The sequence below is a fragment of the Oryzias melastigma genome, linkage group LG24, assembly GCF_002922805.2.
Source record: "Oryzias melastigma strain HK-1 linkage group LG24, ASM292280v2, whole genome shotgun sequence".
In the NCBI taxonomy this organism is placed as follows: Eukaryota; Metazoa; Chordata; class Actinopteri; order Beloniformes; family Adrianichthyidae; genus Oryzias; species Oryzias melastigma.
In genome coordinates, this window is record NC_050535.1 from 12195346 (window position 1) to 12217782 (window position 22437).

The window sequence follows — 22437 nt, forward strand, 5'->3', positions numbered from 1 at the left end:
TATAGCGACATAATGAGTTCTACTCCGATGTCTTCTTATTCTTTTCTTATATAAGATTGAAATCTTGATGGGTTCGGATGCTTGACAGGAAATTCTGACAGCTAAATAATAAATGACAATGAAAATGCGTTTGTGTGTGTGTGTTAATGCGTTTGTTCCCACATACATAATACAAACAGTAAACCAACCAGGTCAGATAAGCAGTAGAGAACAGCCTCATTAAGGCTGGCCTATCTCCAACCTCAGCTTTCTCTTTTTCTTTTTTCGACATCCAAACACTGTACAAACAACAACAGGCCTGGTAGCTTGTCAAAAGACAACACTTACGTTTTTTTTTTTTGTTTTTTAGGTTTGGAATTCCTCCGAGGAACTTTTTTCACAAAGATGAGACGGAGCGCCTGTCTTTGCCGTGTGTGCTTTATAAGCATCCTGTCAATGGTGCATGGCCAATTAGGAGTGCAGCCGAGGGGGAAGGCGAGCTCCTTACACCGCTGATTGTTCGGCATGAGCGTGCTCACTCCTATCTGCACTAGCTTGCCTGAAACAAAAGTCACTCTGCATTTAAGAAAACCTATCTGTGTTCTTCGTTTGCCAACTCGCTCTGCAAAGTGCCTGCAGTCTCCAGACTCTGATGCCAGTAGACCATTTGACTACATTTTCATATTGAAGTGGCACCAAGAGTTGGAAGCTGTTGCTGCCAGAGCAGTTTTGGAGGGGTCTACGCTAAATTTGAGGCCTAATTTGTGCAAAAATCTATACTAGCTTGGAAGTTTACCCAAAATCGTACAACTGGACACACACTTGTCCAAACACAAAATTGTTCAGACAGGTGGCTTCCAGGCCTACTTTGCATACCAGACCTGACACAAGGAGGAGGTATTGGATGTTGTCTGAGAACTGTGGGAGTGGAGTTGAAAGGTGATCCTGCCATCGCGTTCAGTTGGCTATAAAATCTGATATAGCGTTCCAGCTGACTGGAGCTAGGCTAGCCAACTAGTAAGAGCTGCAAATCCAGTGAAAACTTCAATGTTGGTTAAGAGCATCAAACAGCAATGATATCTGGAGGTACAAAGTTGACTGGACTAATGAACAATCTTTATAGCTAAATTAGCTAGGACTGTGGCGACTTGTTGACTTAACCTTTGTGCTTTCTTATGGGGTCCAGATGACCTCAGCCTTACATTGACGTGTTATCCATCCCATGACAAATGGGGACAAAGGTGGACAGGACTTCATGTCTGCCACAGACACCAGTAAAAATGGAAAATCATTGGAAAAGTTCAGCGTGCTGCCTTGAGGGGTCCAGATGACCCAACTACCAACGTCAACATACCTAGGATAGGACAAGGGTTAGTTGCACAGCATTTAAAATTTGTTGACAACATTTTAGCATTGGCTTGCTAGATTTAAAAACACATCCTAAGGAATAACTTTTTTTTTTCTTTAAAGGAAAAGTAGCACATCTCATTAGCGCTATCGCTAGCACAGACAGCTGAAATAATAAAAGTTCCACACAGCACCACAGAAGAAGAATAATATGGTATGACTTGAATATATATATATATATATATATATATATATATATAAACTTCTTGGTTTTCAAAAGACTAGCCATTTGTTGATAAAATCTTAATGAGCAACAAGATAAAACAAGAATATCTGGTGGCAAATTGATGCCACAATAACCCAATGAAACACTGGTAATGTTTTGATCGATAAAAAGTACAGAAAAGGCTGTGTGTTTATTGGAGTTTTCTAATGTTTACAAAGCTTTGCATTCATACATTTAAAACCATATTCAAATATTTCAATAGACACATTTTAGCTATAGGTCAAATTAATTTAAAACTCTCACTCCGACCATCTTTTGGTCTTTTGTAAAAGAGTTCTCAGTGGCCTTTAATTAAGATTATACAGTTTTATATCTCGTTTTCTAGGACACAGTTTCTGCAGAGCAGCAGTAGTTCATTAGAATTTCACTTCAGGCGTGCAAACGTAGATGACTGGAGAGTATTGGTGAGTGAAGAGTTGTAGGGATAGGAAAGTCATTCGTATTCAGCTTATGTTTATGCTCTTGCCTGCTTGCTTCACTCACTCTCAACCTAACACTAGCGTTGCAACACAAATGGTATCGTAGCTATCAAGCTGTACAGTTTTGAGCCAGATGCTACCTCAGACAAGGAAAACAAAGACGTGCATGCATCTATTTGTCTGCAGGTGGATGCATTAGTGTAGCGGAGCAGGGACTGCTCAGCGTATTTTCTACGTTACAAATACGATCTTTTTCAAATGGTATTTTTCTGTCTGCTCCTGGTTCACAACGATTTGAATAAAAAAACCCTCAGAAATTCTATTTTGAGCATAATTTTCTTTAGATAAAACATGCTACTAATAACACAATTTTAATTTTAAAAAATATTAATAAAAAAATCTGAACATTTTTAATCAAAGTAATAATAATATGCAGAGTTTGGAATAATTAGAGGTGTTCATTACTTGTTTGTTTGCGTCTAGCTAAAGTGCTGCAGGGAACATGGAGTCAAATCTAGCAGAAATTAGCTACAGATCTAGAAATGACATTAGCCAACATGCTTTGAGCATTTGCGCTAACATCAACAGACCACAGAGGAGAAACACCGGACCAAAAATACAGATGTCTCAGCAGCTGTTTCGCTGAGCAAAGTCGGGGCTGCTGCTCTCCTGTCAGATGCAGACAGCTGAGGGGTTTTGAGATACCCTTGCTCAGCCACTGGTACTGCCTCAGGGGGGGTCTCCACAGACTCCATCCTGAAAGTAGAACAAGCTCCACACTTACGCTGAAGCTAACGAACAGCAGAAAGGAAGGGCTTTTAATTTCTCAAAGACACTACTGTACCCATCAAATATGTTTAAATGATTCAAACTTTACTGGTCTGGAGCTACTTTACAGAAAAAGTTGATAATCGCACACTTCCAGAGAAAAACTAATAGCATCCTCTGAAGGGCAGAAAAACCTGATGAAGCTGCGTCAGTCAAATTCCAGGGAGGGCGGTTAAAAATAAACGCACCACATGAGCAGAAAAGATCAGCGATGCATACACTTTAATAAATAACAGAACAGAGAACAGGAGAGCGCCGGCCAGACGCCTGTTTTGGGTTTTTAGTGACACCAGTTCTGGCATAAAAGGGCATTGAGGCTTCAACGTTTTTCTTTAAACCGACACAAAAGTGTTTTCACATGCAACTTATTCTGGCTATGTTGCCATTGATGGTAAAGAATTCCCACATCTCTTACTCTGGAATTCAATTTGGACAAATTATCACATGACAGCTTGTTTTCTTTGTTTTGTTTTTTTAAGGCGTTAATTTATTCCCAAAACTGCCTCAGAAATGGGGTCAGTTTCAAAAGAAATGCCAAATCATTAGAAAATATATCTCTAAATATCATAAGCTTTTGAAATGCATTTTATAGCCTTATACCACCTTGAATATCAGGATTGTTTATTTTGCAAAAAAGGACAAAAATGTTGAGTTTTGTAGATATTTATGCATGCTTTTTTAAGGTTTGACTAAATTAGTTTGTCTGGATTTTTATTATTTATTAACTTTCAGTTACATGTATTTATTCGATTCTAAGTTTAGAACTAAATGCCTAAAGGTTAAAGCTTTCCAATAGCTTTTGGCGCTAAAGGGATTAGATAAACAATGTTATGGAAAAACTACTGGTAGGAATGCAACTAATGGACAGCAACGATGGGCGGGGCTGATGCTGATGCAGAGGGTAATTGAGAAATGGTTGTTCAAGAGTCACCAGTCTGTTGCAGGGACAGTTCCTCACATACATTCATGAATTGCGGTAGTTTAGAGACACCCGTTAACCCATGAAGGAGACTTTGGAACATGGGAGGAAGCTGGCATTCCTGAAGAAAACCCCACATCCCTGAAGAGAACATGCAAACTCCACAAAAATAGGTCCAGAACCAGGACCTTCTTGCTATGAGACATAAGTGCTAACCACTGTTCCACAGTTCAAGTGTGAACATGTAAAAAAATAAAAATAAAAAATAACTTAAGATTTTGACTTGAAAGTCCTCTTTTATTTCTGTGGTTTCATTTATTTCTACACTCACTGGCCACTTTATTAGGCACATCTGTCCAACTGCTCGTTAACGCTAATTTCTAATCAGCCAATCACATGCTAGCAATTCAACGCATTTAGGCTTTTAGACATGGTCGAGATGATCTGCTGTAGTTCAAACTGAGCAGCTAAATCTTGACGAAAAATGACTGAAGTGACTTTGATCTACTAGGATTTTCGCCCACAACCATCTCTAGGGTTTACAGAGAATGGTCATAAAAAGAGAAAATATCCAGTGAGTAGCAGCTCTGTGGGCAGATGCCAGAGGTCAGAGGAGAATAACCAGACTGGTTCCAGCTGATAGAAAGCCAACTGTAACTCAAATAACTGGTTACAACCGAGGTCTGCAGAAAAGGACCTCTGAACAACACGTCCAACCTTGAGACAGATGGGCTACAGCAGCAGAAAACCACACGGGTACCTCTCTTATCAGCTAAGAACAGGAAATTGAGGCTACAATTCACAAATACTTACCAAAACTGGACAATAGAAGGTTGGAAAAATGTTGTCTGGTCTGATGAGTCTCCATTTCTGCTGCCACATTCAAATGGTAGTGTCAGAATCTGGAGTCAACTGCATGAAAAGATAGGCTATATCCTGCATTGTATCAACTGTTTAGGCTGGTGGTGGTAGTGGTGTAATGGCAGTGGCGGGCCGTGCATTTCACACCTAGGCCTTCAGTAGTGCTCCATCTGAATCAACCCAACCCTCAATAACTATTTTATGGCTATAAAACTTCTACTGCAGGTACAACTGCGACACACATAAAAAAGCATAAAAAAATAACCTGATAAAATTGCAATAATATTTAGGTATATAGCAAAATTTTACTCACCAAAAATCTGGATTATTTGTACACAAAATCCATCCTTTCTATCCTCAAGAAGATTTCAATCACTCTGTCGTGCAGATTATCCGTGCGTTTTAGTTCCATCAAGAAGTCCTTTTCTATCGCCATGGAAGCTAATGCTGAAAGTCGAGCCTGCCCTGACGTATTTCTGGCATAAGTTTTAATTCGCTTCAGGGCTGAGAATGTCCGTTCAACAGAAGCAGTGGACACGGGGCTTGCTAGCTTCGGAGTTGCCCGACCCCGCTTAACAATGTCCAGCTTTTCTTGAAAAGTCCGTCTTGAAAACGGCTTTGACAGTAAGTTTGCAACCAAATCCATTTCTTCTCCTCCTTCAGCCATTGTGGATTGACAAACCAGCTATTAAATTCGATATATTTGCCTGTGCAGGTCGCTACAGATTCAGTTTATCAGCTCTGCCTAGTACACTCTCCGACTATCCAATCACAGCGCGTGAAAATCCTGACGTTTCCGTAGGCCAGCTAGCTGGCCTATCACGTGGTCTCCTCCAAATCTGATTGGTTGAAGCAACAGTTCGGTCGACAATTATTTTATGCTACAGGGCCCGCAAAACTGATTGTGAAGGCCTCCGGGCAGATTTCTTTGACCCTAGCAACAAATGGTGCTGCAATGTGATTGGTTAATGCTTAAATAGGAAAATACACGTCTGGAAGCAGCGCAGCCAGGGAGACAGCAATGAAAGGACGAAGACAGAGCATTTGGAATTATAGAATATGTATTCACGGAAATAAATAATAATTAATATCAGTCTGTGATTCAGATATTTTTAGGCCAGCAGAGAAGGCCTTGCAGGCCCTGACGGCCCGTCACTGTGTAATGGTATGGCGGGTTATTGTCTTGGCACACTTTGGGTCTCTTAGTTCCAATTGAGCATGATTACAACGCCACAGCCTACCTGAGTTTTTTCACTGAGCATGTCCATACTTTTAGGCTCCCTGTCTTAAAGGTAGAATCATTTCTTGAACATGACAATAAGTTCACTGGACTGAAATGACCTCCACAGTCACCAGATCTCAACCCAATAGATCACTTTTGGGATGTGGTGGAACCACAGTTTAGCTTCATGGGTGTTCAGCCGACAAATCTGCAGCGACTGTGTGATGCTATCATGTCAATATGTTTCCAGAACCTTGTTGAAGGAAGTTATGAAGGCAAAAGGGGGTCTAACCAGGTACTAAAAAGGTGTACCTATTGATAAAAATAAGACAGATACAATTAATCTTGTAATATCAATACAGAAAATGTACAGAAATGTACTCCAAAATGTGTTTCCCCATGTAATCAGGAACTTCCAGAACTACTCTTTGGGGAATTCTGGGGGGATTGATGCCCTCATCTGTTTGCCTCCATCTCCTCCCGTCCTCCATGACCACTTACAGATGTGAACATTTCCTCACAAAATCAGCATCACACCTTCATGCATGCACAAAAAAGGCAGTCCACAGACAGACTCCCTCCGCCGCAGATGCACAGCTGTGTGCATGCGCCGCACAAAGGGGGGGGTTAAGTAATTTAGCACAGTGTGACACTTTCACGGTCTAATTAGCCCCCGTGTTGCAGTAAACACCCCCCGATGACCCCACGGTTCTGGTTACTCATCAAGTATGGATGGAGCTGGAGTCAGCCAGCCCCTCTCCTCCCTCAGGACCCAACTGGTCTCAGAAGACTAGAATCATCCGGAACCTCAGTCCAAACAAGAATAAGGGAAGCCCTCGTTTGACTCCATCCAAAACTGGTTTGATTCAGGACATATTCTTGTGTGTGGTTTGGATGTGACATAAGAGTTCAAAGCTGGGTGAAGGAGAGCAAGCCTCGCGGTGATGCCGCGTGGCTTTCAGAGGAGGAGGGACGGGGGACGGTCAGGCCGGATGCTGCTGAGGACTTTGACGCGGCGGTGGGGATTTTCCTCTCCCTCGCTCGGCTGCAGCAGCAAACGTGCTCAGCGAGCTGTGATCAAACGCTCGGCCCTCCTCTCATCAGCAGCAGTGTGCCCCAAATTAAAAACCCAACCAGAGCAGAACCTGGATCTGCTACAGCAACCGAGGAGCAAAGCTGCCACCTGCTGTCAAAAAGGGAGTTTCTGCAGCACAATCAAACTCTGTTGCTCTAAATGAGGCATTTCACAAACTCGTTAATGGACTTGATTCTCTTTAAGATTGTTGATCACCTTTGCAGTGGATTTTATTTTAAAATATTGCCTAAACTTTAATCCCATTCAATCAATCGAAGCATACTGTGGGGCCAAGAAACTCGGCTTGAATCAGATGGAAAGACGCGGTTCATCAACTGAGAGGCTTTCTGGCAAAAACCTGTGAGGTTAAAGCAGCAGCAGCAGCAGCAGATCCATCATGCAGACGCTTATTTATCTGAGATAATGAGGTTCTACCCGATCCAGGGGTGACTCTGCCTTGGACCCCAGAGGAGTTTGTTTGAAAGATGAAAATTGTGTTTTTAAACATGTTCTGTTGGCAGTTTTCTGATAATAGAGGACAAATGTAAACAATATTTCATTTCTGGGCAGCTGTAAGCTAGTAGTAGAGGGTGTAAACAGAGAGCTCTCAGCGGCGGGTAGGGGGTTGCTCCACACCTACGATTCCGAGTCACAACTCAGATTTCTAATGCACTAACCCTTTCCAGAAACTATGTCCTAGAAAACAGCATTTGTTGCTAAAAACAGCATAATCATAATTAAAAGACCAGGGGGAACGCTTTTATAATAGATCAAAAGATGATCAGAATGGGGCTTTTTACACTCTTGGTATGACTCCAAACAAATAGTTTTTTCATCCAATAAAGAATGCTTCATAAGAATGTCATTTTCTCATTGTTAGGAGTAACACTGAATAAACTTTCAGAAAAACAGCGACTGGTTTGAGCAGATTTAAAGCCTGTTCATGGTGGTCAACCTTTGACTTTTCTTTTTGAGAAATGACTCACAAGCTTGAACCTATTGGAGCTCATCTATTAAAGACACTAGAGTTGATAATTTGGCATGAGACTTGTCAATCAGAAAAATTAAATAATGTTTCTAAAAATTCAAAAACTAAAGAAAAGTTGTTACAAGAGTAAGTTGTGTTTTTGCTTTAAATGTTGCTTACACTAGAGTTAATAATGGAGGGTGCCTTGCATTTGTAACCAGCCACCTAGTGGTTACTCTGTGAACTGTTCTGGTTCCAGTTTTTCATTGACTAATTGTAGAGCTGTTCTTTGATTGATGATATTCTATGGCTTTTAGGTAAAGACTATACTGCAGTTCATGGTAAAAGTATCACTAGAACGGCTTTCGCATCTGAACCTGTGAGGCCATCAGCAGACGCACTCAACCCTGAAGATCAATCGTAAAAACAAAATACTTGATGGTCATAAAATACCTAAATGGTACTGCTATTGGCCCATAAGCAGGCCAAAGCATTTGTCTTGTATAAGAACTGATGCTTTAACCCTTCCTATGTTTGTATTTATTTCTTTATTGAATACAGTTAATTGTATAACCTGTTTTCTCTCAATTTTGTTAAACTCAATTTTTCCCTGAATAATTACAGGGTTGCAACAGTTCAAATAAAATACTTATGGCTATGAAGTCGCTAATTTCCATGAATGAAACACTAATATTTGGCCACAAAAACAAATAAATAGTACAACGAAAATAGCCATTGGTGGCCACAAAATAAATCATACAAACTAAATTTTAACCACAAAATAAAATCAAAACAAACACAATACTAATTTGTGGCAACAAAATATTTAAGCTGGACAAACAATACTCAATACTCAAAACAATACTTTCTCAGTCTATCATGCAGGTTTACTCTATTTTGAATTACTAATCCAACAGATCACGAGTTATGTGAATTGGATTAATTTTGAACCTGTTTTGTTTAAATTATTGTGGCCACAAATTTTCCATCACAGTTACTGTTTTGTGGTTTCATTATTATGTATTGTGTCATCCAATAGGCTCCATACGAACTCGAACCTTCACATTTTGCCTTCATCCTGTTGCTCGTCGATCAGTAAAATCCAGAGGAATTCCAGACTCCATATTGACTGTTTGGTGTGTTCAGACAACAAAAAAAATCTCCAACCTGTTTATGCATTGGCACAGTTTATTTGTACTCACACACAACTTATGAAACACAATATATATATATATAAAGTTAAAAAATAAAAGTAGAAATGACGTTTATAACAGCCTCTTCCTCTTCTGTGGCAAACAGCTCTTTTTACAATACTGTTGTTTATAAAGACCGGCTGGTTTCACAAAATGAAAAACTGTAATTAATACATCAGCGATGAAATGTAGTTTTGACCATAAAAAAAATTGGCACTTTTTAAGTCCCATGTGACATTTACACCTCGACATCTCAATAAAGTTTGATCTTTAGTTAGCTTAAATCATAAAACGTAGTGCTGAAAATGTTAGGGTTGGTAATAAAGCATCAAAAGAGAATTTGAAGAAAAAAAAAAAAACATTCTTTCACATTTAATTAAATCGAACACTTTTTATTCAAACTGATCTGGGGGATTTTCACTTAAAATGAGCATGAAATTCAAGTTTAACCGCTATGCCTGAGGAGGCACACAGTACCCTCACTGACCCGCTCCATGCTGGCCCAGCATGGAGCAATGCTTCACTGTCAACCGGAGCGCCCTCTTCCTCCCAGTAAAGGCACTACGCTCTTCACAGTTAGCCCCATTTTTTTGTTTTTTTTTTAGCAGCACTTTTTTACTGATCTCCATTCCAGACAAAAAGACACTTAGTGACCATGATGACGCTCATTTACAAATGGGGCGGGGCATCTGTTCGTGTGGATGTAGAGGCGGAGAGGGAGAAACCTCCGAGCGGTGGAGCGTCTCCCTTCCTTTAAGAGTGTTTGATGGTGTATTTTCCTTTCTGCAGCTGGGAGATGTACAGCTTTGACTTGGTGCCGTCCAGTCGCTTGAACCACACCTCGTCGTTGTTGATGGTGGTGATGACGGCACTACGGGCCAGAGCGCGCGTACGCAAACAACGTTAGCACAGAAACTTAACGCCGGTCGACACAGGAAATGATCGTGTTCACAACATCGATGTTGCTCACATGGGAAAACACAACGTAAAGTCAAATAACTTAAAAAATATCTATAAATTTAGCAACTAAACTGTAGCTACTTGACTGGACAACCCCTGTGGTCACATGACCCCTTTAGTGCATCGTGGTCTCCTTTGAAGCCTCTCACAGAACAATTATGTTAAACAATCAGAGGTGAGAAAATGTTTTGATATTGTGTAAGGATGTTTATTTCTCTAATGACCTTTTGACCCTCTAACAGTGGAGCTTTATAAACAGTGTTCTTTCATCTACTGAAGCTTTTCAATCATTTACGCAGTAGTTAGGTGCAATCTCCATAGTTCCAACAGATTCTGACGCAGAGAAAAGCAGTTTTGCGCAAAACTGCTTTTCTCTGCGTCAGAATCCGTTGGAACTACAGGAATTTATCTTCAATCCGTTAACTTTATGCTTTCAAAATTGTCTCAAGATGGAATCAAGTTGGTAAATTCCGAATAACTCCAGCTAATCTTCACAGAAGACGGCCACGCCCTCCGTTTTGTTCAGAAAGCTTGGGGTTTCCTAAAGTCAGAGCAAGCCAACGGGTCACGTGACCACACCTGACCCCCGTCACCTGCAACGTTTCTTATTACAAAAGCAAATAAAACACAATTTTTTCTTCTGTTCATACCTGGTTGGGTAGTCGTCCTTCCTGTTGATGCAGATGGCCTGACCCCGGCAGTACCACTGGCTGTCGTAGTAAAGTCGACCGTCCTCAGAGCGCGCCACGTGATGGTGTCTGTCCGGCTTTAGCACAGGAACTGGAGGCGGAGATGAGTGACGACATAAACGAGGAAGGTTCTTGTGAACAGACTCATCACTAATTAAAGGTCAGATAAAAAACTGGACTGAGTGATCCTTCTCCGCCTAGGGTTCCAAACAAAAAGTGGCTCCAAGAAGCTAAAATCCCATAGACTTTGGTTTCCACACCCCAAAAAAATAATTTTCTTTATTTCAACTTAAACTGACCAATTAAAGCCTTCAATGAAAGCACGTGATTTTACGTTGAACGTTTGATAGATTCTCCTGAGCTTACTTTCAAGTAGTAGGGGTGTGGACTTCCAACAAACTCACTTTTGATTGACAGGAGTGGTTGCCATAGAAACGCCGACTCAGAACAACTCAAACCAATCGCTGCTTCAATATTGAAATAAAAAGGCTTCTGAATTAACGACATTTGGTTGGAGCCAAAAATAATAAGTCATTTTCTATCGATGACATCATACAGAGTCAGTCCAATTCTCTTATACAGTCAATGGTCAGATCGATTGCAAAAGGGCAGACAAACTTACCGTCTACCTTCACCCGGTGAGGCCCCAGTGATGCCATCGCCTGTGAATGAGGACGGAAACAGCCGTAAATTGAAGAAGTGTATAACAAATCTCTTAACGTGCACTTAAAAAAAAAAAACCTTTCTGATTGCAGTCCAGTCTTCAAGAATATCCAGATCTTGCAGCATGTAAACAATATAAGGGCGTAGCAGCAGCTAAGGAAACATCCACCAGAAGAAAAGGCAGCAAACATTCACTTTTGACAGCAAACACTTGCTGTGGAGATGCAAAAAGACGACGACGGTAAGGCGGCAGCAAAGGATATCAGACACAACGACTGGCTTCTTCTTCTTGACGGGACAGAAGGGGTCTTTCTTCTTGTTTTTCCGGGCGTGCAAACCATCATTCCACAACTCTGTGCAATAAAAAAGAAAGGAGACGAAAGAAGAGCAAGAAACTAGATTAACACCAGAGCTTTAGCACCAATATTGACAACTACCACAACTCTTTAACTGTTTATACTGTCGATGTAATTCTGAAGCAGAGAAAAGCAGCTTTTTTATATGTTATGCAACATTTAACATGAGTAATATGTCACATATCACAAAGTCGATATAAAAAGCTGCTTTTCTTCATGTCAGAGTATGTTTTTAGGGGTTGCTGGCAAACATCTCCAGTTTAAAGGGTTATAAAGAAACATATCTGCGACAAATCATTCTGTTTCCTTCCTTTAACTCCCACTAGCTCAATTTTCACAGACTTTTTAAAGATTTGACCAAATAAACGTTGTACCTGAGGTGATGTCGATGCTGTGTCTGTCTTCCTCCAGTCGCCTTATTTTCTCCTCCAACTCACTCTGTACGGTGTCAAACAGCAGCAACTTTTCACTCTAGCAGACAAAAGAGGAAAAAACACAGCGTTGACTTCTTGGTAATTTCCGTTGGCTCGGTTGGACGGTGTCCTACTCACCTCCCAGTGTTGGCATGCAGCTTGAATCTCACACTCGTATTTGTTCTTCACCGACTCCAGACACAACTCCCTGTAGATCCCTGCAAGCGGAACAAGCTCCTCTGATGATCTGGATCAAGAGTTTGCAGCCTTAAAGAGCCATTTGGATCAAATTCTTACAGATTAGGAGCCACAAAGACTTCCTTTAAAAAATAAGAAGATACTGATTTGTTTTTATGTTACTACTATAATAAATATAAATGAAGAATTTGGCATGAATAAAACATAAAGAGAAAGAGAAAATAGCCTTTTTTAAAATATGAAAAGGTTTGAAACTTTTGAAGAAAGTTTACAACTTCCTTTCAAAATAAAAGAATCATTTGAATGCACCAAATGTAGCGAGTTTATTGGTGCACCTCAGCCATAAATTCATTAATCGCCTTTATTTATATATATATATATATATATATATATATATATATATATATATATATATATATATATTTAAATCCCCCTCATAATTCAGTGTATGCATTATGGTTGTTTTCTGTACACAACGGGAAAAATCTTCTATAAGGTTTTGGTATGACTGTGGTAAAATGCGACCCCTAACCACTTAATGGATTGTTGAAGTATTATGGGTAATGTAGTCAGAAGGCTGCTTGGGGAACACAAACAAATCAAGTTTAGAGTATCTGGCTGGTGGTTTGATTGAGGCACCTAAAGCTAAGGTCACTTGGTTGTCCATCACATACTCATTTTATTGTCTTAAAAATGTATATTTTTCTCTGTTCAAAGGGTAATGATGGAGGACACCCACCAGCCACTTTGGTCCTGATCTGCATGTTCTCCTGCAGGTTGGCCAGAGGCTCCAGATACTCCTGGGCACAGCCGGCCATCACCTCCTGCAGCTTCATCTCCACCTGGCTCAGACGCTCCTTATACAACCTGAGGAAATCATCAAGCTTTAAGCTTTTGCAGGACCTCTTACAACTTTTGAAATCAAATTTAAAAAAAAAAAGAAAAAAAAGATGGGAGTGATGCTGTGGAGAACTTACTGCTCCTTCAGGTCAGTGAACTGCTTCTCCAGAGTGGTCATCTCATCCAGACACTCCATCCTCCTCCTCTCGCAGTCCTCGTCATCCATCTCTGCTCAACCCAACAACAAACTTATTTCCCAAATTCTGCTCGTTCGTCACCCATAAAACCAACAGCAGAAACCCTGATAGACATGACGGCTCCTCTGAAGGCCCGTCTCTCACCTGAGCTGTCTCCATCTTCAGACACCGACGAGCTAACGGTGTCCTCCTCGTCTGTGCTGCTGCCGTCTTGCTCCGGAAAGTCCACCTCCATTTCTTCGTGGTTGCTTTCTTTCTTCTCCCGTGAGTGGACCGGCATGTCGGCTGTCGGAAAAGCTGGAGGCCGCGGGGTGCCACGGGCCGAGCTTTTCGTTTTCTTCCCCCAGAAGAGAAAAGGGGGGAGAGCTAAGACCGCTAGCCGGCTAGCCAACCCTCATCTACCGGCGGACACACAAGCGTGACTAGAAAGAACCAATCACAGCACGGGTTCCACGGGTTGTCCAATAAAATTTTTGATTAAAAGTCAGTTGCAGAAGTTGTGCTTCTGGGTTTTGTAGTTTTCACACTTTTTTCAAAACTAGTTAAATTCTGAGAAATAAACAACAATAAAAATAAAACAGTTGTTATTTATACGTAAGCATGCAGCATTTTAAAAATTATTTTTGTTTTAAAGTATATTTATTATTATAAATATACAAGGGAAAAAATCTACCTAGTCAGAAGATGAAAAAAACAAACTTTTACAAAACAAAAGTAAAACTTGCCTCATTTTAAATAATATTCTAAACCAATAATTAAAAATTGACAATAAAAAATGCAAATATTGACCAGCTGAGCAGAATTGACCAATTACAACACTGTTATAGAGCCCAGTTTTTAGCCAACTATATTTATGTTTTATATTATTTACAGTTTTCCTCAAAATATTATGTTATATATATATATACATATATATATATATATATATATATATATATATATATATATAGAGAGAGAGAGAGAGAGAGAGAGAGAGAGAGAGAGAGATAATGTTATCACGGCTATTTATCAACAGCTTATAGGTAAGTTTTATCCAGTAAGACTTTAAAAAGAGAGAAATGTACAAATATGTATATATCTTATCTCATTTATGCATCAACATTCATTGATAATAAGAAAAGCTTAAGAAAAACTTAGGTAGAATGCAGGAAGGCTGTTACAGTCAAAGATTTTTCATGAACTTTTTAACTTAATTTTCTCATTTTCCAACCTTTGGAAAAACAGAATATAGAATGGCAATATAAATGGCACTGGTTGATTTTTCCTCCACAGATTCTGAATTTCCAGGGAGCACAACAGTGTAAATCATTGGAGCTGACAGTTGAATGACAGGATGCTTTTCCTGTGAAGACAGGAAGTCCTTCCAGAGGTGTTACAGTCTCTGCCAGGTGACTGAAAGACTTCAAGTCCCTTTAGGTCACAGCTGTCTCAGCATGATCCCTGCCTTTTCTCTCCCAGAACAAGGAAGAGGAGGGTGAAGAGGATGTAGTGATGGGCAGCTGAAGGTTTTGAGTGAAAGTACTTTATTTTACCTAAAATATTTTTTTCTCTTTTAGGTTACATGTTTCAAAATTCTCCTTTTAAAGCTCTCAGCATTTACTGTTTTGCTACATTTCTCTTTAGGAATTTCACGTTGCATTTTTTTGGTCATTTCCATCAAATAAACGCAGAATTTTCTCTTGTTAAAAATGAAAAACTAATTTAATAAATCTCACATTTAAATGTTTACCAGTAAAATCCCTCTAATAATAAAACCCCTGTGTTGTCTTTTAACAAAGGCTTCTATTTGCCAAAAGCAATATACTAACACCTTTTATTATTTTGACTTAACTATATTTTCTTAATTAGATTAAACAAAGTTACTTTAAAAAATGTATGTAGTCACTTCATGTATGTTCATGGTCTTTGCCCTCTTAGTTTTATCGAAATAATCAACTTTGCTAGAAATAAACATCACAAAGAAAAAAAGGGCGTTTAGTAAAAACAAAACAGTAAAGTTTTTGTAACATTTTTTCCACAAATCAAGTTTTACATTTTGCTTCAAAACCCCAAAATTAGAAAGACAAAAAATGTCATTAATATATATTAAAAAATGAATTCTCCCTATTGGTTAAATAATGAAACTGATCAATTTTTGTATAAAAATTACATTTGTTAATCATTTTTATTCACAATGCAAAACAATAAAACATCAATTTATCATTGTACTAATTTACCCCAACATTCTAAAAGGTGTTATCCTGGTTTTTATCCACAAGAGGGCAGTAAAGACCTTTATTAACAAATAATCTTGACAAGCTTCCATACACTCATCTGTGAACATGACCTAATTTGGTAATTTTTCTTAAACAAACCTAAAGTGCAGACAAACGATGAGTCAAGGGAAAAGGAAACAAGAGGAAAAAAGTTAAGAACCCACCAACATAATCTAGAAATAAAAAAGATTTTATCTTTTAAAGCATGATCATGAAAGGGTGTTCAGAAAAAATATATGTAACAAGAGCATCTTTAAACAGGAAGCAGAACTCAATTGCTGCATATGGATAAAAACGAATCAAAATATGTTGAAATTCTGACTTAAGAAACGATTTAACAGATTTTTGTTTTTTAAGTCTTTTGCATCTCCGTACCTTCAGACTACAGACATATATGATTAACAGATCACAGATGTGTTTGTTATTGTGCTTATTTGTGTCTTTCTTGAACAAAAACCATGTTGTGCAGCTTTGTTTTGTAAGGAAAGTTGACTTGTTGCTACTATTGTGACTGATGTGTCTACATGGCCAAATCATTAATAAAATGTTGCGGCAACAAAGAAAAAAATGTTCAAACTTCATATTTTGGTTGCAACGTCTTTTTGCAGGCAGTCCTAAAACTATGGCAGCCTTGCACTCATAAAGTGTGTCCGATCCCACAGGGGCAAACATGTCCTTTAATTCTCCATCACAAGTTGCATCTCTATGACCTGAAATTGTTTCTCCAACTCCCACAGCAAGCCTAATATTTGGTCTTTGTACTGTCTCAGGTTGCTGAGACGTGAGCAGGGCCACCACTCGCCTTCAGTGCAGGGACTTTTTGAGTCCTTGAAACATTTTGTCCCGATTATTTAATTGCTTTGTAATGTCAACCATGCATGCAAAGTCCTGCAGCCATGGTGGGAAATGGCTGAAATGAACGGGTTGGACCACCACCTTCATGGTGTAACCTGGGTAAAACCTAGTTACCATGAACCCAACTGACAGGTTTAAACACAAATGGATTTCAGGAGCCTTATGGAAGTGTCCTCCATGAGACTGGGAGGTTTAAATCCACAGTCGTCTGTAAATTTGGGCCAAAACTTCCCTTATTGTGACTCAGCACTGAACTATCAAACCTGTCAGATAACATTCACAAGATATTTTGGAGATACATATTAGGGTAGAAATGAATCATTCATCCATGTATGGATCTCTTTAGCACTTCCCCCAACAGCTTCCACGGGGGAGTCTAAGGCGTTCCCAGGCCGGTTGAAGACTGTCATCTCCCCAGCTTGTCCAGGGTCTTCCCCGGGGTCTCTGCCAAGTTGGACAAGCCCAGAACACCTCCCCAGGGAGGCGTGGAAATAACAAATGAATCACTATGACATAATCTGCAGTCTGTTGGGTGGGAAAATCAAATACGAGATGGACTATATGATTGAGTTTTAGTTTTAGGCCCAACAGGATATTGAAACCCAAGTTCCTTCACCTGTAAAGGTGCGCTCGTTTTATCACCCGACTGTCTAGGGACAGTATTAATATCAATATTGGACTTTCATGGCTACAATTTTGTGATTTGTTTGTACGATATGACTGTTTTGTGGCTATAAATTAGTATTTTAAGCATATAATTTAACCCTTCAACACCGGAGATGTTGCCAGTGACACCTAAACGCTCTCTGACCAACCGTAACAGATTCTCTTCGATAAAGCTCCTCATTTTGGTGACAGAATCCCTCGATTTACGTTGATTGTTTGAACACTTTACTACTGTAGTGATGTATATCAATGCAACGCTGCTTTTCGAAATAGAGCTATGAAAGAAAAGGTCTGGAGCATTTGCACCGCTTCACCATTTCCCACCAAACCTCTTCCATGTGCGAGCATGTGCTAGCATTGGTTAGCAACAGTCCAGTGTAAACAATTAATGCTAAAAGCATGTTCAAGAAGCGCCATCCAGGGTGTTCTAGAAGGAGCCACACATGGTGGTGAGGAGACAGCATCACATCTACGCAACAACAACAGGTGTCATGGCAACACTGCAGGAAGGAAGTGTTTTTCTTTATATAGAAATAAGGTTTTGAATTCAATTTGCCAATAAAACCCCCTTGAGTGTATATAAAAAATATGTTATTTCAGAGGTATAGTTTTCTAAAGAGGTTGCTCCACTTTAAGTGGTTTTGTGATCGTGCATCGTGTGACCTTTTTTATTTTGAGCAGTTCTCGTGAAAAATAGCATAAATTCCTATTTCAAACGTGTCGTTTCAGTTTTGGCATCAGCTGTTCGTCAGTTTACATGAGGAAACAAACGTCTGAGTACATTCCATGTCTGTGCCTCAAGGGGACACGGTGTTCATATTCGCATGACCCACAAAACAAGTAGGACAAGAGTGTGAACATCACTGTGTTTTGACTTTGTTAAAAAAAAAACTAAAACGTGGGAATACCTGCCAACGGAAAGAGAGGTATTACCTCTTCCCCGAAAAACGCCCACGCTTCCCCGAAAAACGGGGCCTTCATACATTCAGCCTGAAACCGAGGCGCTCGAAGGGGAGGACCTCAGATTCTTTCATATCACTATGAAAGTATCAATCAATGTGAAGAGTCTGATATTTCTGAAAGGTCTTTAGAAGCTGTAACACAATATTTGTACTTCTTTTGTGTGAGATCCCATTTCAAGAAAAATAAAAATCCACTTTTCTATTTTACATTTGTTTTAATTTTTTTCATCCAATCGTCTTAACACTGAATGAAATTCTTGCAAAGGTCCCTACAACCTATGATGAGTCCAAATAAAAGTGAGCAAGCTCTAAAAATAACACCCAGAACACATTAAATTGCAAAAAGACCATTTTTAATGCAGCATGATATGGGTGAAGTCCCAATGACAGAAACAGCCTGACTCATATCACTAAACAGCAAACCTGCTAAACCATTATCTAAGACGGCCCATGGAAAGGAGTCGGGTGTGAACTCGTCATAGTAAAATACTCCTTTTTCACATTGTGACAACACAGAGTGGGTGTAGCTTGTGTGTATTCTGGGTGTTGAACTGCTTTGTCACAGCTCCCACCCAAAAAAAGAACAGCTTGATTGCCAGTTATTAATGTACAGTGGAGTCACAGCTTCCTTATGACAGAGGAGGAAGCTATCATAAATGACATAGACACTTTTGACAAGCAGAAGAAGACATTTTTAGAACTGAGATCCATGGAAAAAAGAAGGAAATTTTGTTTTTGGGAATTTTTGGAGTTCAAAGAATTATTGCTACACTTCCTTTTATTCTAAATGTAATGCCAGAGCGAGCAGGTTGAACACAGCTTGCCTTCTGTTTGCTGTCTCTGTCAGAAATACCAATGTTCACTACTTTTATTTATGTATTAAAAACCAAAGATGACATCACCCATTTTATACATTTTTTTTACAAAGACTTAATGAATCCATTGACTTGGATCATTCATGAAAAATAAATTTACATTTTCAAATGGTCTATATCTTCACATTAGATGTGTCTGAAATCCTTCACTACATACCAATATATGCACTGTCATTGTCAGGCTGTAAAAATCGACAAGTCTAAAATTACCCAGAAGTCTTTGCAAAAAACTTGTGTGGTAGATTAGCTGATATAGACTAAATGTGCTGTGTTTGAAAAATTATCATTTAAAAAAAAAAGTATTTTCTTCAGATAAATCATCCAAGTTTTCATCATCAGAAACAGTGGATTCATCAATTGCTTTTGTAAAATGTTCATTAGTTTGTACTTTTTTTGTTTATTTATTTATTTATTTTTTTATGCACATGGTGTAAATGCAAACTAATTTTTCTCAGAAACTTCTAGGAAATTTCCAGGGGATTGGATATTGGAATCATAGATTTGGACACTCTGAGAAAATGGCAAAAGCCCAAAATAGCACATTAACTAGGAACTAGTGAGGGAATTCAAACATAACATATATATATATAGTTTTTTATAACAATACATTTTTTATCCAAAAAAAAAAAAACATATATTATCCATTAATTATTACATTTCATAAAAGCTTTTGCAGTCCTTACATCTTCATATATAATTTTAGTAGAGCTTATAATAAGCCACCATTATTAACTATTATTATTTTTTATTTGTAGGGCCTTATTCATGGTTCTGTTAATTCTGACTGTACTTGCTGATGTTGAGGTGATTTGGAGAACTATTTAGAGAAGTATCAGGTACTCTGTTAAAATGTTTGACTCTGTGTTATCGTGACTACACAGCTAATGTGTAGGTAGCAGTTTCAAACTTTTTTTATTTTCTTCTGGCATGTTGCATAATGCAGCTAATGTAGCTAACGTAGCGTTCTGTAGAGGGAAAGTTCTAGAGTTACAGTGAACGCAGACAATAAAGTCTGACTGACGGACTTATCTCTGACGCTTTTGTCTTGTTGAACCACCTTATATTTCGGTGCACCTTACTTATGACATAATTTTGAAAAATAAACCATTAATTTACGTTGCCCCACACTTTGTACGCTGTGCACGTTTACAAAAAGTCGCTAGGTTTCTTCACGTGCTATGTCCGAATTCCTTCACCCTTTTGCAGAGCTGTCCGAATCTACAATTCCAAAACCAAGTGCACTAGAAATTTCCCAGAAGTCTTTGCAAAAAGCTAGAGTGCATTGATGCTCACTAGATTAGCAAAATAGACCACAATGCATTGTGTTTGAACAGTTCCTGAAGAAAAAAAATGTTTAAATGTAATTTATTTCAATAAACTACTCACTTTTTCTTTATTAGATCACAGTGGAGTCACAAAAAGACATTGTGAAATGTTCATATTGATTAGATTTTCACTTTGTGAAATTGGTGACGTCATATTCAGCATTTAGTAAAACGAAAGAAAAGTAGTGAGCATGGTGCATTGCTTTTAAAATCCAGGGCACTGGATAGTTCCGCACGATGTAGTAGTTAGGGATTAGGGTGGGAATCCAGACATGGTCTCTTTGTAAAATTTGACTAGCTAAACAATAACAAAATAAAAAGTTAGCAAATGATTTTATAAAAAGCTCTTCATCTATGTTTATGTGATGAATTATTTTTAGATATTTCAAATCTAAGGAAAAATGCAGAACTTCTTTTTTTTTCTTCAGCTGACCGAGGCAGTAAACCAATCTTCACCGTTGGTGCAACATTGCTAACTGGCTATCATAGATCCTGTCTCACTGGGCTGTGATTGTAGCCATCAAATTACGCATTGGTGAGGGATTTTCCAAAACTTCGAGACACTAGTGAGGTTTTCCATGTCTTTGCATAAGTATTGCTTTGGTATTTCTGGAATTTAAAACAAATTTGCATGTCAATGTTTCTTTAAAAAAGATTAGCGTCATCTCAGGTGTCTAGAATCTGTCAATTTCGTGAGTCAGGTTGTGTGAGGCGTTGTTGTGCAACGTGAGACAACTTTGTGAGCTACTGGGGTTGATTTGAGATAAAAAGAAGACTTGCCATTCAAGATAAGATGTATTTACTACATGTATGAGAAAGCTAAGCAAATTTGAGTTAGTCTGTTCGGAGTTGGTGTGACATTTGTGTTATCTCCCATCAGTGTGATTTCATCTTAGAAATGTTAGTATTTGCATATTTTTCTCACAGTTTGTGTCTTGATCTGATTGCATCATATTGCAGCTTTGTGAAATTCTAGCTTTACAGTAAAAAACAAACACAGTTGCCAGTTTCATTAGATAACTGTCCAAAAACTGACGTAAATATTGACGATTTGAAATGGCAGCCGTGTAATTTGAATTTCACAAAAAAATTCTAAAAAGTAAAACCTCAGCTGGAAAATAAGTCATTGCCACCATGGGCTAACAAAATTCATTTAGGAGTTTTAAGTGTAATAACAAATTATTATAAACTTACTTTGCTTAGAGTTAGTATAGATTTTTGATAAATTCCAAAGTGTAGTTTTGAAATAATTGAAACTTCTTCATTCCTTACTTTATTTCTAGTTATATATAAATATTTCTTCAATGTTTTTTTCCATTTAAGGTGAAGCAAAATTAAGTGGAGTCCTGGATTTGATGGTAAGTAGCATCATACGGGATGAAGGGGTTAGCCTTGACCAGAAGGACTAATAGTTGCAGTACTGACTGCAATATCAAAGTTAATGACTTGCACCTTAAAGGACCATATCATATTAACAATTTTAAACAAATAGCAACAATGCTTTAAAGAAGATACATTGGATGTACATTGATTACAATTACTGTATCTGTTTACAAGACAAGTTTTTTTCTTGTTAAAAGTTAGTTGTGAAATGCAGATGGGCCAACCAAAAACCTCATTTATTAGAAAAAACAAAAGTCAGATTTTTTTGTTATTGTTTAGATGCATTATTTTAGTTCTGACCAATACAGCTTTCAGATTTTACAACATTAAACCAACTCTACTGCTAATCTTTTTGGTCTTCTTTGTTTCCCTAAATTATAGGTGTGAAAACTTACCTGAACTCTGGTGTGAACCTAACAAAGCAAACTCACTTAAACCTGAAAACAAGGGCCTTAGTTTCCTTCTAGGTAAACATGTGGAGCAGTTCATGAAAAGTGTGAATACAACCAAATGTTCTGCAAATCAAAGAGCGAAAGAGAATAGTGCAAAAGCACTCAAATCCAAAGAAGCCAAAATCCCTATAAAAATGTGAAAATGTCTTGTCGCAAATTATGTAATAAGAAAATATAAGAGGTTGTCAAAAAAGTGAACTATCTGAACTATTCATCTTATTTGCTTCGGGCAAAATTGCCTCCAAACCAGGA

General features: G+C 38.5%; 1 protein-coding gene across 1 annotated transcript; it reads right to left on the bottom strand.

Annotated features, from left to right (window-relative positions):
• Positions 1 to 9070: 9070 nt before the first annotated feature.
• On the bottom strand, positions 9071 to 13841 carry LOC112158463 (breast cancer metastasis-suppressor 1-like protein-A). The gene is made up of 10 exons (XM_024291857.2): positions 13557 to 13841; positions 13353 to 13443; positions 13115 to 13242; positions 12316 to 12395; positions 12139 to 12235; positions 11672 to 11761; positions 11487 to 11551; positions 11368 to 11407; positions 10707 to 10836; positions 9071 to 9967 (listed from the first exon to the last, which is right to left on the bottom strand). The coding sequence occupies exons 1-10, from the start codon at positions 13690 to 13692 to the stop codon at positions 9850 to 9852; spliced, it is 975 nt and encodes a 324-aa protein (XP_024147625.1). The 5' UTR covers positions 13693 to 13841; the 3' UTR covers positions 9071 to 9849.
• Between the last annotated feature and the right edge of the window lie 8596 nt (positions 13842 to 22437).

Coding starts and splice junctions, on each gene's coding strand:
- LOC112158463 (XM_024291857.2), bottom strand. CDS start 13,692: ATGCCGGTCCACTCACGGGAGAAGAAAGAAAGCAACCACGAAGAAATG. Junction 11,552..11,671: donor GAAGCCAGTCGTTGTGTCTG/ATATCCTTTGCT, acceptor AGCTGCTGCTAC/GCCCTTATATTGTTTACATG. Junction 10,837..11,367: donor TCACCGGGTGAAGGTAGACG/GTAAGTTTGTCT, acceptor CTCCGCCTCCAG/TTCCTGTGCTAAAGCCGGAC.